The following is a 19135-nucleotide window of genomic DNA, read 5'->3' on the forward strand; positions in this document are numbered from 1 at the left end:
GCTATTCAGATGCTTTCAAATAAAACGTATATTTTATAGAAATAGCTCCAATACTTGTATATATCTAATATAATGTTCTGCAGAAGCGCCAGCACCAATAATAACCGTTCTCCCTTTACGGCTCATTTGCCCTCGATTAGGCTACTGGATCTTAGACCGCCCCAGTTGTTCAACTACTATCGCGAATTACGTCTGGTCACATTCAGGCACAAGTATCGTTTCATGTATTTCTTGGTGTCACGACCGTGAATAAAAATAATCCTGGCTAACATCACCAAACTGTATGATTGTGCGGCCAATTCCTATCATGTGCGTTTTATATAGTTGTAATATACACCGAGATTTTTTCTAGACCATACACATATTGTTAAATCACCTGTAGGAAATAGAATATTTATACTCAATGAGCGGGACTGCTCTACGAGGCGGACGTTACTTGCACGAGAAATCGAAATCCAAATTCAAATAATCAACCAAATTCTTGAATTATTTTATTTTTTTATTTTATGGCGCATATTGCAGTATACGAATTGCAGTCGGTAATATCGCAAGGCGTGTCTACTTGCAACTGATTTCCAGGACGACACCAGTTTCTAGATATTTTAATCCAAAGTCTGTTGCGAAAGGCGTGGGCGTTCCAGTTACTTTTGTGTTTCAATGCATAAAACGGTGGTTTGTAAGTAGAACAATAATGCATTTTTACAGCAAGTTTCGCGACGCATATCTCGCCATCTGTGCGGCCCTTCTAATTCGTTCTAAGTGGTAGTGTCTTCAAAACTCACCCTCTAAAAGTCGTAATTGGAATGTTAAAGTTATTAGTAAAGTAATTATTTAAACATTTATCTTATGCATTTTATTGGTCAATTATGCATTTTGATGGCTCATGCGAGTATGTCCCGTTTTTTTCGAGTAATGCAGTTCAACCACTTAAGTTACGCAATCTGCCAAAGGTATTTTCTAAATTCCTTATGGTCCAAAAAAAAACACCCCGTATAAAAGCGCTATATGAACTCAAATATTTATGCGTAACAAGAAACTGCGGTTCGGAGAAATGGACATTTCATGAAATATGTGAAAACAAATACCTTACCGTTACACATACTTGGCCATAATACTTTGTTCAGAACGAGTACAGTGACTATTCAGTGGCAATCTCCTTTACCAAAAAAGAAAAAAAGTGAACAACTGTTTCAAAACGTCTCTCCCTCTTATTTTTCTTAAGAAAAAAAAAGAAAGAAAGAAATAGTCGCCTTATCCCCTAGAACATTACAATTCTCTAAACCACGTGTTTCGAAATTGCAAAACATCATTTTCAGGTCGCCAGGTCATCGGGGGCCACCAACATTCAAGTCTTGGAAAAGGATTCTGGGGTGGATATTTGGGAGCAGGGTTTGGAGGAAGCTCTCTCGGCAGTGGAAGCGGCTTCGGTGGTGGATACGGCAGCGGATATGGCAGTGGATTCGGCAGCGGGAGTGGGCTGAGCGGACTTGGTGGAAACGGCGATTTCTGGGGCGACAGTTATGGCGGACTGTACGGAAGCAGCCCATTATCGGTTTGGAGGAGCTTAATCTCGCCCATCATGTTGCCAAGCGGGAGTGCTAACTTCTGGGGAAGCAGCGATGGTGGTTATGGAAGTAGCCCTCTCGGATACTGGAGGACTCCAGTCTACGTATTGAGGTTGTTTTCTGTGCCGTATGGAGGAAGTCAAGGTGGCACTGGACAGTGGGGTCTGCCCAGAGTAGGTTCGCCATTGACGTGGTTTACGTGGGGTAATCTCGGTGGCGCCAGGCCAGCGAGCACGCCCTGGGGATTTCAGGGACGCAGTGGGAGTGGCGCATTCCCGCAGCCATCGGGAGGAAACAGTGGTCCTCAGGGTGGCTTGTACGGCGTGCCTGGAGGAGTAAGTGGAATGGGAGGGTATGGTGAGCAATGGGGCCAAGGCGCACAAGGCGAATCAGAGAGCCAGTATGGACCGCAAAGGGGACTCAGTGGATTCAGCGGACTGTTTGGACGCGGTGCCCAAAGCGGATCCGGCAGCCTGTATGGTAATCAAGGAGGGTTCAGCGGATTTGGAGGATTAGGCGGATTGTCGGTCGGAGGAGACCAAAGCGGAATGGGTGGTCTGAACGGACAGCAAGGAGGGCTTGACGGGAGTGGAGGATTTGGCGGATTGTCAGGGGAAGTCGGAGGCAGTGATTTCAATGGCCTTTCTGGTCAAAGCGGTTCACTAGGCGTCGGTCGCGGACTATTTGGCTGGGGCAGGCGAAGTGGCGGTTTGGGCTCCACTGGAAGCGGGAACTCTGGCAGCCAAAGCGGCTTTGGTGGAAGCAGCGGTGGACGAGGCGGATTTGGCGGTAGTTTTAGTCTGCTCGGGGACAATGACAACGATTATGGTGGCCTCGGCAGTCTTTCTGGACAAAGCGGCCCTTCTAGCACTCTGAGTGGTCTGTCGGTACTCGCGGTCTCACTGGGCGACTCGGCAGCCTCCGTGGTGGTCGTAGTGGTTGGTCCAACCAACTCGGAAGTTTTGGAGGACTAGGAGGCCAAAGTGGACTTGGCGGATTGGGAAGCTTTGGTCAGAGTTGGTCCAGCAGCCTTGGTAGCGACAGCAGACGGAGTCAGGGTAGCCAAGGTAGCAGCAGTGGTCTCACCGGAAGGAACAATCAAGGGACCGGATATACGTGGAGCTATTCTGGACTAGGTGGCAGTCAAGGCTCGCCTGGTCAGCTAGGTAGCTTCGGAAGTGGATTCGGTGGACTGGGCGGCTTCGGCGGTGCCAGCCAAGGTTGGCTGAGCCGTGTCACTGGTCTCTCTCGAAAGCAATTGCAGCGCCTCTACAGGAAGTATAGAAGAAGCGGACACAGATTCACATTTCTAGAATACCTCATGCAGCGTGGATACCTCGGTGGCTCCTATGGAGGGCTCCCATTAGGCGGTAGACAAGGTAGTGGGGCCAGCAGGAAGATGGTAGCAGTTTCTGGTACTGGAGTTCCAGACCAACGTACCAATACACCTGGGGAACACCTCTGAGTGGCTCTGGCGGAAGCTCCTTCGGAAGTAGCTCTGGCGGAAGCTCCTTCGGTGGACTCGGTGGATTGCCAAACCGCGGATACGGCGGATCCAGCAACGGATTGGGAGGAAGCTTTGGCGGCAGCAGCAGCTGGAGTTTAGGAGGTGCTGGCAGAGATTGGCAGCAGGACGAGAGGCAGCAACAAGAGAAGGTGTATTAGAAATAAAGTCCTTTTGTTCCAACTTACAACCGATGTAAAGGTGTACAAACTAACAAAAGCAAAGCGCACCTGCAGTCTGCAGTTTTTTCTACATGATTGTTTTTTTACAAATCAGCATTCCAGGCGTTTTTCATATAAGATGTTTCTATGCATTTAATGCGCATCTGTGATTCTCATTGTTTTCATGAAAATGAAGACGATGAAGACAATAAGGACAATGAAGACGCTGAAGACAATAGAACTCTGGGCCACATTTATTATGAGATAGGTAATTACACCTACACGCTATCAATCGTTGAATTTAAAAAAATAAACGAAAGAAAACGCGAAAAAAAAAAAAAAAGCAATTGCGAGCCCAAAACATAAGGAACTACGAAGCCCATCGGGCTTAACGTTCGCTTCTTCTTTCTGGGGTTTTACGTGCCAAAACAAGTTCTGATTATGAGGCAGGCCGTAGTGGGCTCCGAAATAATTTTGACCACCTGGGGTTCTAACGTGCACTACAATGCAAGCACAGGGGTTTTTTGCACTATGCCTCTATCAAAATGCGGCCGCCGCGGCCGGGATTCGATCCCGCGATCTCGTGCTCAAGAGCGCAACGCCTTAGCCTTCTGAACTAGAGCCCTGCACGGGCCGATTTTTTCAGCCTGGGCTGCCCACCCGAGCCCGACCAAAAGTTTTAGGGCGGGACCCGGGCCCGGCCCGGGCCCGGAAATAATCTACGTTGCCCGCCCGGCCCGGCCCGCCAACCCTTTACCTTAGGCCCGAGCCCGGGCCCAGCCCGGCTCAAAACCGGCCCGGACACGGCCCGAAACCGAGAAAGATCACCGAGCGGCATTAAAAAAGTAAAATAAAGAATAGAATGAAAGGAATTTATTCTTAAGGCATAAATACAAGTGACATGCAATTATGAACACCATTCGGGCAGTCTGAACGCAAATACGAGCGCGCGAAGTAGTACGAATGACCCTGCCGAGCAGTAGCGCCAGCAGTTTCCAACGGCGCGACCTTGATGCGGCCCAATCCACTTCTATCGCAGCGCCGCCACAGTATTTTTCCACGTCGAGCGCCTCACTGCAAAGCATACGCCGCCCCAACCACTCGTCCCACTTAACTGTATTCTAGTACACTCTAGCTGAAGCGCAGCCACGACCGGTGGTGAGCGCAGCGCATGGATTGAGTAAGCGGAGAAAGAAAGCCTCTCGTTCCTCCGTGGTGCTGCGTAATGCGCTGCTGCTAGGCGGCCGGTTGAGAACATGCGTGCATTCATGGATGAACGCAGTGCCATATTTCAGCCGCGTGACGAATTATCTGATCTTACCAGTCATCGTTTTACCAATTCACCTTTGAAGAATCAGCAAGTCGCGAACGCGCTCACACCGCGTTGAAAACATTAATTACATTTATTTGGTACAGGAATACAATGACATCCTTTGATTTGAGGCGACTTCGGTCTTTCTGGACCGAAGTCGTTTCTGGACAATTCTGTTCAAACAGCGCAAAATACGACGGAATTAAGAAGCAAATGGAAATACACAGGAGTAGCACTGCTAGCTTCCAGCTGCGCTGGGGCAACATGTTTTCCTGTTGAGACGCGCGAGGATAACTCGCTGCACGTTACATGCACACCACCAGAAAGCTCGAGCCCGGCCCGGGCCCGCGTCAAAATACCCGAGCCCGGCCGGGCCCGAGCCCGTGAAAATACTGCCCTAACTGGCCTGGCCCGGCCCGCGGGCCAGGCCGGGCCCGGGCTTTCGGGTAAGCCCGTGCAGTGCTCTAGACTGAACTACCGCAGCGGGTAACGTTCGCAGACCAATAAAAAAGGCTATGCAGCATGTAGGCTAGCGTTTTCTAAGAACGATTAACCACGGTTCATGCCTGAAGGATCACTTCTTTGCTGTAAGCCCGGTATAATCTTACTAATTCACTTTCTTTACTTCATCTCTAGTTGTAAGTGTAAAAATTAGTTCTGGAATTAAGCCTTGAGTTGGACGATACGAGTGTACAGCAACAAGACTTCTTTCAGGTTGTTGTGAATAGTGGTTCATTATTGGTACTTTCTTTTAAGGATAAGTCTAAATTGGCCAATCGAGCCCTTCATGGCAAATTGTGGGTTCCACATTTTGTCAAGAATGACTCAAGTGGCCAACTCCCGGCAATAACTGCTGATTTCATTTTAATTACTTTTTTTGCTTTTAAAATAGCGAGCCTCGTGTCGAGGCAATGTTACAAGCAAATAAACAACTGTACAGCGAACCAATCATTAAAGGCACAGAATATACAAATGGAAATGGGGTAGAATAGAGGCGACCAACTATCTCTCTGTTAATTTACAAATTTACAATTTATCTCTCTGTTAGAAACGAAATTAGGCAATGATGATGCTGTGTAATAAAACACCCAGGCAATTCTGCTTTCAAACTACACGGAGGAAACAGGAAAAGTGCAAAATATCGTCGTTGTTGGAGAAAATCATTTAGTGTGCAAGCGGGTGCGCAGTAATTTCTGCGGCAACTTGAAAAGGAACCGTGTACTGAAAGAATGGTAAGCCAGCGTGAAAAAACATGTACGAAAGGAATAGGCGAGGCATACACTCACGCTGACTAAGGACTCCATTTTATTTGCTTACACTTGTTGATACAGGGTGTTTTTTTTAATATCATCATCTGCCTATATTTATGTCCAATGCAGCACGAAGGCTTCTCCCAGCGAATCTGAAATTACCCTTGTCTTGCGCTAGCTGATTCCAACTTGCGCCTACAAATTTCCTAACTTCATCTTTTTTAATATACATCATTACAAAAAAGATATTACCGTGACACACCTGTCCTCTTCGCACACGAGCTCTACGTCGAGGCGGAAATACTTTGTCGCTGCTGAAGTTGCTCTGTAAAGACTAATTATTGTCAACGAATTTCAACCGTAAATCAAGGCAATATCGAAACTGAGTGCCGCGGGAGCGCAGAAAAAGCGGCCCCGCTATCATATCAGACCGAAACGCCTCGTGATGACAAGCGCGAGTAAGCTTGAAACTGAACGTGTCGACTAGTCGCGGCACCTACTGATACGGCAAGCTTTGCCTGGTAAGCATGTGCCGCTGTGTGTAGGATGATGATTTGCTGCGGCATGCCATCACTCAAACTTCGCCCCTAATTTCTTTGCCGGTCTGACGCGCACCGGGCCACGTTCAGTCCTGATATTGCCTGGATTCGCTCTTCAAGTTCGATTATGAATATCTCATATTAGTTGCGATTGTTTTTGTTCCTGGAAAACTCGTATGCCATAAATTGTGACGCCCAAGAAGTTTTCAGTCGAAACAACTGCCCTAAAGTTGACGATACACTTGTAATAAAAATATTTTTCGTACTTTGCGCCATATGGACAGTCCAAGCACATTTCTGCCGTCGCCGTCGTTATCTCCGTGAGGTTCCGTATATAGTGCAACGGCGATAAAGTCGCGGCCGCGCGCCGTATGCTGTATGTGCCAATGAAAGAGCGCGAGGGACGCGCGCGTTCACGAAGCGCGAACGCATGGCGCAGAGCAAGCGCCATGTCTTCCGGCGTGCGAAAGGCCGTGGGGGGGATGGGACGGAGGAAGGGAGGGGAGGCGACGTTTAGCTGCGGCACCAAATGCGTATCTTGAGAGCGGGCGCAAGAGGAACTGGCGACTCAATCTACCACGCGAAAGGAAGAAAGCGGGAAGGTAGCGCGGGAGGGAGTGGGCGCGGCGTCTACTCTGCCAGCGACTTTGCGCTGCTGAGGGCTGTCGCGCGCACCGTATCTTGAAAGCCATCTCCACACGGCTCTTTTGAATGCGCTGCGCTTTCGCCGCTCAGTTTTTGTTGAAGCGATAGACTGAACAAACCATCGGTCCCTGCTGCCGCCGCGCTTGCTCATGCCAGTGTTTTGACAGTGGTTATCTGCGATCATCGAGTGGGATCTATTCATGTTGACTTGTGCACGCTGACACCATGCTTGTTAATTCAGTTAGTAAGCGAATGTGTCCAAGTTTACGCAGCCGATAAAACTACTATCGTTCTGGCACGTACACACTAGCGGCAAAACGCGCGCGGCGCGCCGCGAAAGCAGCCGCGAAACAGCTTTTTTTGCCGCGGGAGGGATCACTCCCGAACCGGTTTTTGGTGGTTTGCCGGGTGCCGCGGATAAAGGACACCAATGAGAGCGGCCTGCTTCTTTGGCGTGCGCGCGGAAAACTGGTTTCATGCGGACCCGCCCGACCGCTCGTTTCGTACTAGCGTCCTGTGATTGCCGGAAACAAGTTTCGCGCTATTTAGAGTGACCTAGAATACATTCTAGGTCACTCTAGCGCTATCATCTGCACGCGTCAGCTCCTGGACGGATATTTCGAGAAGGGGGGAGGAGTCTATGCTATCACGTGACTGCCGCAGCGGCGCATAGAGGTGTGCTCCGAGACGTCGGCGCGCCGCCGCCGACTATTCTCGTGACGCCGCTGCCGCCGACGCAAACTGATCGGCGCGCCGCCGCTGCCGCCGACGTTTTTACACGCGAAGCATTTCTTGCCGGCGGCTCTGTCCGTCCCTCCCGCGTCCCATACCCACAGCGCATGCGCGTCCCTACCCCTCTCTCTCTCTCCTATCCCCCCTTTCTGTCCTCTAAGAATCCTGTACGGATCGGCACCCGCGTGCCACACCCCCAGAGCGCACGCGCGTCTCTCCCTCTCTCTCCTCTCCTACGCTCCCCCCTTTCTCTCCTCTAGGAATCCTCTACGGAGCGGCGCCCGCGTGCCACACCCCCACAGCACATGCGCGTCCTCCCCCTCTTCCCTCTCCTACGCTCCCCCCTTTCTCTCCTCTAGGAATCCGGAGCGGCGCGCTCGATAGGTGGCGCGACAGCTGCATACTCCGCCTTACCGGCGACGCGCCGACGACCAGAAACGACCACCACGCCGCCGCCGGCCGAAATGAACGCGGCGCACACCTCTGGCGGCGCACCGCCGGTTGGTGTGGCCGCCCTGCCACAACTACGTTTTGCGGCTAGTGTGTACAAAATTGCTATCGCAATTGACGCTTCGTCTTTCGGGCGAAACAGCGACATTTTTATAATAAATCTGTATGGTAAAAATACTCATCATCTTTATGTACCACTTCGAAAATAACCAGCTAAGCCAGAAAAAAGGCACAACAATACACAGAGAATATCTGATCATATTATCAGCGATTATAATACTATTGCCTCTATATTCAGCTGTGATAAAATAACTTTTCAAATTGAAAAGTCTGAATAATGTTTCAGCGAAATCTAATAAACCAATTTTCAGTGCTAGTCAATAAAAATTCTCAATGGTGTTTCAATAAATGAACAACATACTTTCAGTAACAATTGTTCAAATTGACCAATGCCGTATTCAGTGAATTCTCCACAAAACGTTGATAACTGATTCATACTTCAGTTGAAGGGAATGAAAGACAAAGCTTTCCTGAGCGATTTGGAGGTCAGAATAATGTGCAGTTACTACGCATGACACACTATCGCGTCAGCCCTCGCCTGTGTGGAGTAGGAGGAGCGTCGAAGTGGCTAATATTTTAGTGCACTATCTTTAAAATCTGCGCACATTTCCACGTTATAATGTGTTGACTAATTTTACATAATTTCTGGGTTTTCACATGCCAAAACCACAATCTGTTTAAGGGAAACGCCGTAGTGGGGGGAAAGCGCCCTTGGCATAATTAATGCTTATAGTATAGGGCTTCGGTGCTAAAAGACCCCTGTTAGAGCACGGCCACTGGACAAATTTACATATATATCCGGTACATCACGGTGACCAGCAGGCCCCGTAGCACATATCGGCCCAACGAAGAAAGCTAGAAACACCACCCGATACGGAAAAGCAAGGGTAACTCACCAAGGAACAACATTAAATTTGTAAGGCATCAACAGTAAGAAGAGGACGCGTCCACGCTATCTCACAAGCAGCGTCCTACTCTCATAGCAGGACGGTAGAGCGGCCACATGCAGACCACAACAGCTCGGTCATGCTGAATACATAAACCGCAGCTGTGGTCATTCACCGAAAACCACCAACCTAAATGAAAAATTGTTTTCACCGGTTTGACATAAACGTCATGTGGCACTGCGTTTTATTGATGGCGAATAGCCTCGCTGCTTCTCAATTTGCTGCAATAAGAGAGAGAGAGACCAACAGAAGGAAATGACACTTGATTCTGCAACCTCTGAGGGAGCACGGCGAAGCGTCATCCGGGGAGAGGGAATGGGAAGCAAAAGTAGATAGAGAAAGACGGATGATGAAGGGAAATCGATTCCACAGTGCGCGCCAGGTGGTGGTCCTCAGCAAAAGGGCCAGCGTCGTAGCGGGTGCTCATAAGGTGGCGATTCCTGTTTAGTCCACAAACTCCAGCAGGCATCGCAGCACAGAGTTGAGGACACACTGGAAATAGCAGGTCAGTCTGTGTGGCCGTTGGACGGCCGTAGCGTCTGTAAGTGCCGATGACTTTGGAGCGCTATTGCCCCAAGGACGGGCAGGCACAGAGAAGGTGCTCCAGATTCTCGGGATCTCCGCATCTCTTGCAGGCAGGTGACGTGGCGCGGCCCTTGGCATATAACCGGGCCGCAGTCCAGATGCAGCCAGTCCGTAAGCGCAGTAGCCTGGAGCGGTCTCTTCTGAAGAGACTGTTCTGTGGAAGCGGCTTGGGAGCCTTGCCACTAGAAACTTGGGGGTCCGGGTGGATGGAGGTGAGCAGGCACCGTAGCCGGCGTCTCGTGTAGTCTGAGGCCGCTACCACTCTGGTTATTGGTACTCCATCGCGGTGGGCAACATTGAAAGAGGTGTCCGCCTCTTCGTTACCGGCTATGCCTACGTGTGAGGGCAGCCAGTGGAAAGATGTGGTGGCTAGAGCCGTTAACTTGGCAAGCAGCAGTATCCCTGTAAGTCGTGGGTTGACCAAGACATGGAGTTGACCAAGACATGGAGCGCTGTCTTACAGTCGCACACCACCGACCGGCTGCTGGGGCGGTTCTCAGCAAGGAGGTCAGCAGCCAGATGCAGCCTCGCTAGCTAAGCTGCGGTGGAGCTCGCTGCGAAAAGGAGCCGGCACTGCTTGTGATGGGCGAGGGCTGGAACTGTGCACGCCGCTGCTGCTGACCCGCTCGGGCGAAACGGAACCATCCGTGAACGCTAGCATGTGTCCTTCCAGCTGCTCCTGGATCTTGCAGGCCGCCGCCGGCTGCCGGGCGGCGGCTTGCGTTTTCCGCTTGGCTGTGAACTTGAGGGAGAGGTGCACGTCCGGAGGCTGGTGATGGGGAGGAGGAAGAGGCACTGCCGTGGGTAGTTGGAAAACTTTCTCCTCATAGAGGCGGCACATGCTGCCAATGCGTGAGGCTGGCAGGCTCTATAGCCGTGCTAGGAGAGCCTGGCCGTCCGGTTCAGGGTGCAGCCTGTTAATGTGCCCCAGTCCCCGCTGCAGCATGATCAGTGACAATGGCCATTCCCCGGCCTCAGGCAGTGTTGGGGCGATCTTGGAGCGCCTTAGAAGCCCCAGGACATTTCTGATGGCCGTGCTGTATGGGCTCTCTAGTTGGCTTTTTCTGGCATGCGTCAGGGAGACCAGCGGCAGGGCATATAGCAAGGATGATGTTGCTGCAGCCTTGTCCAGGCGCGCTGCAATAGGCGTCACAACAGCGCTTACTGGAAGCCTTGCCTCGCATGCTAACTAAAACCTTGTTTATATCAAAGCGTAGGAACGCTCGCACTCACAACTCACGCCTGGGTTCCTGCTAGTACCGACCATTATTTTGTACTATCAAGGCGTCGTACAAAAGTGAACCTGCTTGTAAAAAAATTCAATTACTCGTTTCCTACTTATTTCTAAAAAAAAGACTGAGCAACTTGAAAGCATGAAAAATATATTAAATTCCTTGTTTGACCAAACCCTTCTAACAACCAAGTGAGCAAAAATCAAATAAACTTATCACTGTGGCACACCGCTCCACCGCTCCTGCTGCGCTGGAAAGGTACTTCAATGGGCACGGCACGTCCGCTCCCTTCGGCGTCACTCTCTGGAATGACGCCGGCGAGGCGCTACTGACTGCCGCCTAGTGCTTTCGAATGTACGATCGGGATGCAGTAAAAAGACGACAGCACTTTGCAGCAAAAATGGCTGAAGATCGCGGCTGTGATTTTCTGTTCGTTCGGGTGCCAGAGCGCCACTTCAGCGGTGACAGCTGCAGCAAAGGCGCCAGCCACTCAGAGCAGAAATGTACACGATGTTACTGGAGTTAGAGACAAATCAGACCGCATACGTGCCGGGTGCGTCCCGCATACAAGCGCACTGAAGCCCAGCAGTATGGTGTGGAGCTTGTGTTAAGTAGCAGCTCCATTTTGCTGACGAATCCTATATCTAAATTGCTTTTTACGGCGAAGCTGTTAAGGGCTCACTCTTCGATGGTCGCGTCCGGCAAAAGGAAAAAAAAAACTCTCATTGGCCGTATGCTGTATGTGCGAGTGAATTCGCTTTCACGGGGAGCGAACGCACGGCAGACAGCAAACGCGACTTCGCAGTGGAAGGGGAGCGGTGGGCGCGGAGGGCATCGAGGCACCCTAGGCTGTGCGTGTGCGTGCCCGCTCTCCCACTACGGCGCATGCGCGCAACCCTGCCGCCTCTGCCGCATGTGACGACGACTCTCTCTGGGCTCTCGCCCGCCCTCCCCTAACAGTGTCGACAACGGCGTTTAGCATGCCTTTAGTCGTTCCATCACGTAGCCAGCGTTTTGACAGCGGTTGTGTGCGGTCACACAAACAACGCGCACAACTGTTGTCGAGAGCGGTGGCGTTTTGCCCGCGTTCGCACTGAACGCGCGCGGCGTTGGTGACGTATTTATGAAGAACGCGCCAACCTTTGCCGTACACCCTATGGCGGTGTACCGTAACGACCATAAGGCCATGGTCCCTGTGGTCACTAAATAAATGAAAAGCACCGGACCATATATATTTCTCACTCTTTAATAGTTCAAAAAACCAATTATACCATCACCCATCACATCTTAATAGTAATAATTGGAAATACAATTCTCACCACAGTACAGCTTCGCTGGTCTTCCATCTCCACCCCAGTGGAAGGTCTGACAGTTTTTTTTTACCTCTACCGTTGCCGCAATACGGTTTGTGAATACCAATATAAGGCACACGTCGTTGCTGCAGGCTTCTATATATAACTACTCCGCACAGTACGATGCCGGTACACATTGTAGAGATCTTGCTACCAATAAATATCAAATCCGGGCCGTGGCGGCCACACACCCATGAGGAAGAAATTCAAAATGTCCGTTTCCCCTGCATTGCGGGCACGTTAAAGACCCTTTGGTGCTCTAAATAATCCTGAGTCCTCCACTACGGTGTGCCTCATATTAAAATCATTGTCTTGGCCCGAAACGCCCCAGAATCCATTCATTGCTACCAATAAATAAACATGACATCGCCGAATAACTGTCGTCAAAGTCGTCTCAAGCAGAGTAATTACGAATTAGTTTATTTAATTGCGTACACCAGTAAACGATGTCACCAAGCACACGGGTGAATATAAGTGCGAGTTAGCGCTACAACGCCGATGCAATTCCGCTGCGTTCGTCGACTAAATGCCCTTCCCGCTGGAGTTTTCACAATTTTTATTTCCCTCATTCGCCTGCATGGAAACGTAGAAAGTTAGTCTGTGGTGATACCAGCCCAGCAGATGACTCGAGGTTTCATTCTAGATCATAATTCAACATCAACCGCTGCAGAGCTTGTGGCTATACGGGAAGCGATTCGCCACATCTGCGGGGAAAGACCTCAAGTGGTGCATTTTCACGGACTCAAAACCCGCGCTGCAAATTTTGAGATGCTTCCTGCGCCACACCGCATATCAGGCTCTGGCACTGCAGATCACCGAGCTACTTTCATGCGCTCAAAAAAACATCCCCGCATAGTGTTCCAATGGATCCCAGGACACTGGGGCTCAATGGTAATGAGATGGCCGATGCTGAAGCAAAGCGCGCCCTCAGCAATGGCCTGCGAACTGTAGTGCCGTTCTCTAGACCGGACATCACATGCCTCCTGTCGAAATAATGAGGAGTGCGGCGAAAACATACTGGGCCCAGCCAGAGGCTCATCACGTTCGCCTTAAAAGGCTGGATCCCGATATGCAATTTCCTGTTCTGCATGGAATTCCACGCCATCATACATGCCTGATACACAGACTGCGATTAGACGTCGCTTTCACGCGAAAATATTTGCACATCATTGGACGGACGGAATCCCCGGAATGTTCAGTGTGTGGTGTTATAGAGACGATAGACCATGTGCTCGTGGTGTGCCCTGAGTATGCGCCCGAAAGACTCACACTGGCAGCCACTGGCAGACCATTGCAATGTCGGAGGACCTCTTGCTAGGCCCAGGGCCACAGAGTTGTCAGACAACAGAGGCAATGCGTGCTTTTCACGTTTCTTAGGCGACACGGGCCTGGACTCATGCTTGTGATAATCATTTATGAAATGTGTCCTTTCACCAAGTTCCTCCTATTATCATCTCCCATTGTGACCCTCTTTCTTCCCCTCTTTCCCTTCCCTTACGTAGAGTAGCAGGCCAGATGCTCCGTATTCCGGCCGACCTCTCTACATTTTCAAATCAATAAACTACTTCTTCTTAAGTGTTACCAAGTTATGAGCTTTTTTTCGTTTTTCGATTGATACGGAAGAGGTTACGCGATATACTTAACGGCGAAGCAGCGCCGGACAAGGTACATGGGCCCTGGTGGCAAGACTGGGCGTGGTCCACTGCCGCTTAGGCTTTGCACTCTTACGCCCCCCAAAAAATTAATAAAGAATTCAATTGAGTACAAAATGCACGCGGCAAAAAGACAATGTGCGATAAAAGACAGCGCTATTTAAACCCTATACCAAAGAGGCGAGGCGAAATCCTCGTATAAAAAAATCAACATCAGTGTTGTAACTGCAACCATAACTGCGTTACAGCTTGGTGGGACGATTTAAGAGGCCGCAAAAAACCAACAATACCAGTCCTTGTAAGCCTCTGCAGCTTTAACACACAACATGATGCACTCGTACACGTCGTGCACCCTAGTAAGAGCAATACGGTAAAAACCCGCAAACGGTAGAGACGGCAAGTGGTATTTAGATCCTAAGCGAAATGCCTTTAACCTGCATGCTGCACTGCGGAGAAAGTGAACTAAAACAAGGGTAGGCTGTGATTAACATCATCGCTTACCTGTGTAAACATCATCGAGTTCAAGAAACACCGAGATCACACACACGCAAAAAAAAAAGAAAGCGTGTCAACAAGCAATTTCCCGCTGAACGGCGGATTGCTGCTGTGGCTCCCGCTCATGAGGTGTTTCGAGAGAGAGAGATGAACTTTAATGAAAAGAATGGCTCAATGGCCTAAGTAGGGGTAAGGGTCAATGGCGGGGTTCACAAGGAAAAAAAACACTACATTCATAACCTGCCGGCCCAGCCGGCCTCGCGCGCAAACTCCCATAAGGAGTTGATAGTTCATCGGGCATCGGCCTGAGGGGGCGGCGTGGTCCATGCCTCCAGTGCGGTAATGCCGCCTTCCTTGTGTATGTCTCTTACTGCCGCGAGACCGGGACAGTCCCACAATAGATGTCTGATTGTCGGTCGAGCACGGATGTCACACGCACTGCACGTCACTGATGTTGACGTCATTTTCGCCTCCGGCACTTCCTTATCCTCATTGTCCAAACGTTGCCTCTGATGGCCTCGCGTCTTCCTTGAAGCGGCGTACGTGCGCCACTTAGCCAGGACGTCTTCGGTGAGTGCTGCGCCCGTTCTGGCCTTATGCACCAGGACTTGCGCGCCCCGAGGAAGCCCCTTGGGCAAAGGGTGGGCATTGTGCGGTACATTCGCCTTCAGCTCCCGTTTAGCTTGCACTTTAAGTCGCTCGCGCTCCTCCTCCGGATCCAGAGCACAGGAGTGAGAGGGACTGGGCCCAGGGGATATGAGCGGGAAAATAACAGCTCGCTCGCTGCACTGTGGGCCGCACCGTTGCCGATGCTGCCCGAGTGCCCCGGTACTCAGTCCACTCGCACACCCATGCCGTAATCCCGATGAAGGGATGGGCATGCGACCTTAACATCATGCGCCCACGTGCCTACTCTGGGCGTCACCGTGAGCGCCTTTAGGGCATCTAAAGTGTCGGTGAATATCGTGAACTCTTTGCCCCTGTGGTCTTACGTAATATTTCCCGCCTTTTCCTTCAGCTTCTCTATGGCAAATAGAATGGCCTGCAGTTCAAGTGCCTTAATGGTCGGTTCTTGCTGGTGTCGGTGAATCCGGACGTCTTGCTGCTCACCACTAACGACTGCCAGCGCCGCTCTGGATGTACTAGGATCCCAGGCCGCATCTGTGAAAATGACATATTCTTTCAAATCAGCCCGTTCTGCAAGTTTGAATCGATAAGCGCCGTGGTACTCTTTCGTCTGCCGGCGTGTGACAGGCTTCGTGACTCGAACCTGCACGTCATCCCAAGGAGCAAAAGCCGGAAGCACTTCCACCTTGTTTGACAAGCGTTCTCCGTCTAACTCCAAGAGCTGCGTGGAGTGGAGGGAGTGGAGTGGTCCTGAGTGGAGGAAGTCCCGCGTACGGTGCAGGTCTTCCACTCGCGCGTGGCGGGGGAAGACCCGTGATCACTCGAAGACACTCCCGGTGCACCCTTCGAGCTTGTTGTATTGTGATTGTTGAGGTCAAAGCATACCGCACCGTAACAAGCGCTCGACGTAAGCACTGCGACGTCAAAGACCGAGCGGTATCGGTGCCAGCTCAACCGCGCTTCTGCGATATGCGTTTCCACAAGTGCAGAAGTTTCTTCCACGTAGGTTCTAGTTCTTTGAGCCAGGTAGCCGCTCGCCGTCCTCGTGAATTGGAATGCCGAGTATCTTGACGTGGTGTTGCGGAGCTCTCTCAAGCTCTGTACCGCCAGGTACAGTAAGACTTTTTCCTTTTCTTGCACCGTGCCACCGGGGAGGATGTACTTTGTTTTTTTCCGGAGACAGCTGCATGCCTGTTCCTTTCAAGTAATCAGTCAATGTGTCGAGCGCATGCTGCATTGTTACGAGAATGATTAGGATAATGTTGTTCATGTCACCGGGAAGTTTTTGCAAGAATTTCAGCAATCCACCACACAACAATTATCCTTGGACATGCCTTGCAGCTTTCGCTACTACATACACGCATGCTTTCGGAAAAGTGTCGCTTATTTCCCTCGGAAAACGCGATTCGAACAGAGATGCGCAAGCAATGATGCGGAAAACTACAACGGATGGCTGCTTCAGTTCCCGAGTGCACTAATGTAGCCGCCACTACTGGCGCGTCGGTCGGCACGCACTACGCGTGCAGTACTTCGCACTAACGCTAAAGTGTTATACGCCGGGGTCCACCACCAACTTACTGTAACGGATGTGAAATCGGCGCGAACGTGAAATATGCTCTCTCTTGACAGGGATGCCGCCGCGGTCTAGTAGCGGCGAAGCGAAGTACTACATCAGAACACTAACGAGAGTCGACAGTGAGCGCTTCACATTCAGCGCAGCGGAGGTTCCAACGCAGTGTAGCCTGGTAGGCCGTGGCCTACCAGGCTACACTGCTACACAGCAGTAGGCCGTGTAGGCCTTCTGCTCAGGTGACAACGCAGTTTCCGCATATTGTTTGTACTTCGCGTCCGATTAGCCCGTGACGCCTCCTCGCCTACAAAATGCAGCTTCAACATGCAGCAGTAGTGCTTACACACTGCCTACTGCTTCGCTTGCGATGGCACCAAGTAAGAAAACTGCTGCGCTAAGCGGCGCGAAACGCAACAACGTCGACCGCTCAATCTCCCTTTGATCATGCGAGAGACACGCCAGCGTGAAGGAGAACGCATTCGCGCGTTCGCGGCGCACGCTGCGAATTCTGCCACTCGCATTCCTCAAGATGAGCGCGTCGCAACTCAACTGGCTGCCCAGGACAGTACGGAGTCGCACCAAAATGCTCGTACCTTTACCGAAGCGACACGGCAGCAGGACGCCGCGCGCCAAGCAAACCTGCACCACCGTCGCCGAGCCGCAAATCGTGCGCTTTTCGGTGCAGCGAACCGTGAGTTCACAAAGCAAACATGCAACAGCTTCTGTGAAGACACTTCGTGTTCTACCGAATCCTGTGAATGTGGGATCAACCAAATTGTTATTAGCATTTTATCTGTTTTTCCCTTCGAGGTTTAACCAGCTTCATTGCACGTCTCATTTCAAGCGAAGAAAGTTAAATCCTCTTAAATAAATGAATAGAGCTTTAATGCGCCTTAATTTAAATCCTAGCAGCGTGAGAGCTCACCTCAAGTCTGCTAGCAGCTGCGCCACGTGGCTGTTCTTTTCACGTAGCTTGGCACTCAACGGCCGGTCAGTTTCCTGCTGCGACCGCTGAAGCTGGCTCGACAAACTCGTCGAGCTCGTTCTCCAACTGCGACACCTGCACAGACAAGACCAAAAAGGGAAAAAAACCCAGAGACAATGGCACTGAGGAACGGAAATGGTGCGGAAACCATCGACAATGATTGTCAATGTGGGCGAATAGCCGAACGCTTCTAAAGCTATTCGCTTTATTAAAGGACTGATGCGCTTGATGCCGTACATTTGTTGCATACCGGGTGCTCACCGAACACTCTAAAAAATATTTAAAAGTTGCCTGTGGCAGATCTCATCATCATCAGCCTACATTTATGTTCACTGTAGGACGAGGGCCTCTCCCTGCGATCTCCAATTACCCCTGTCTGCGCTAGCTCATTCCAACTTGCGCGTGCAATTTTCCAAACTTCATTACCTCACCCAGTTTTCTGCCGTCCTCGAATGCACTTTCCCTTCTTGGTATCTATTCGTAACTCTAATGGTCACCCCGCTGATACATCCAAACGCATTACATGGCCTGCACAGCTCTATTTTTTCCGCTTAATGTCAACTAGAATACCGGCTGTCCCGTTTTCTCTCTGATCCACCGCTCTTTTCCTTCTTAACGTTAGTCCTAAGATTTTTCGTTCCATCGCTCTTTGTGCGGTCCTTAACTTGTTCTCGAGCTTCTTTGCTAACCTCAAGTTTCTGCCCCATATGTTAGTACCGGTAGATGCAATGATTGTACACTTTTCTTGTCAACGACAGTGGGAAGCTCCCAGTCAGGATTTGGTAATGCCTGCCGCATGCACCCAACCAAATTTTATCCTTGTCTCTCTCTGTATATATATATATATATATATATATAACCACATTCTATATAATCATAACCACATAAAGCCAACAGACAATGAAGCCAAGGAACGCATCGTGGAAATTAAGGGTGGTTGAATTGGCATGTAGAAAATAATGAAGAAAAGCAAAGGAAAGTGAGCGCAAAGACAACTTGTGAAAGTGGACGAAAAGATAACTTGTCGCCGGCGGGAGCCAAACCCGCAACCTCCGCTTTCATTTCCTTTTCTTCATTATTTGACGTTCCAATTTGAACACATATTCCCCGATGCTTTCATTGCCTTCATTGCTGTGGTTTAGGTGGTTATGATTAACAAAATCGAGCCCCTTGGTTGCCCTTCTTCTTTCGTTTATTTATTGCGAGGGTCCTGAATCTGGCAGCCTTGATGTCATTAGGTAGCATGCGAGGGTTTATTAGCCACGTGCTGCTCTCCCAAGATACACGTGCATCGTGACGCATTCGGGCTAAAAAATGCGCAGTTTCGCCCGAAAGGCGAAGCACCAATGCGATAGCAAATTAGTAGAGAGCTATTCGGAGTAGGGATAGTAGGTTTATCGGCCTGCATAAACTTGGACACATTCGCTTACTAATTCAATTAACAAGAGTGGTGTCAGCGCGCACAAGAAACA

At 50.3% G+C, this 19135-nt stretch overlaps 2 protein-coding genes across 3 annotated transcripts in view; one reads left to right on the forward strand and one right to left on the reverse strand.

The window, feature by feature from the left end:
* The window catches only part of LOC119435806 (uncharacterized), a 37735-nt gene extending 34491 nt beyond the window's left edge, over window positions 1-3244 (forward strand). For both annotated transcript variants that reach the window (XM_049659951.1, XM_037702522.2), the window contains exon 2: window positions 1317-3244. In XM_049659951.1, the coding sequence (XP_049515908.1) occupies window positions 1317-2539 (1223 nt within the window). In that variant the 3' untranslated portion in view covers window positions 2540-3244. The remainder of the gene's footprint in view (window positions 1-1316) is intronic.
* A 14386-nt stretch (window positions 3245-17630) lies between these two features.
* Window positions 17631-19135, reverse strand: part of LOC119435808 (uncharacterized) — a 40962-nt gene continuing 39457 nt past the window's right edge. The window contains exon 6 of the mRNA XM_037702525.2: window positions 17631-17738. Within this exon, the coding sequence (XP_037558453.1) occupies window positions 17670-17738 (69 nt within the window). The 3' untranslated portion in view covers window positions 17631-17669. The remainder of the gene's footprint in view (window positions 17739-19135) is intronic.

Source organism: Dermacentor silvarum, unplaced genomic scaffold, assembly GCF_013339745.2.
Source record: "Dermacentor silvarum isolate Dsil-2018 unplaced genomic scaffold, BIME_Dsil_1.4 Seq925, whole genome shotgun sequence".
Lineage (NCBI taxonomy): Eukaryota > Metazoa > Arthropoda > Arachnida > Ixodida > Ixodidae > Dermacentor > Dermacentor silvarum.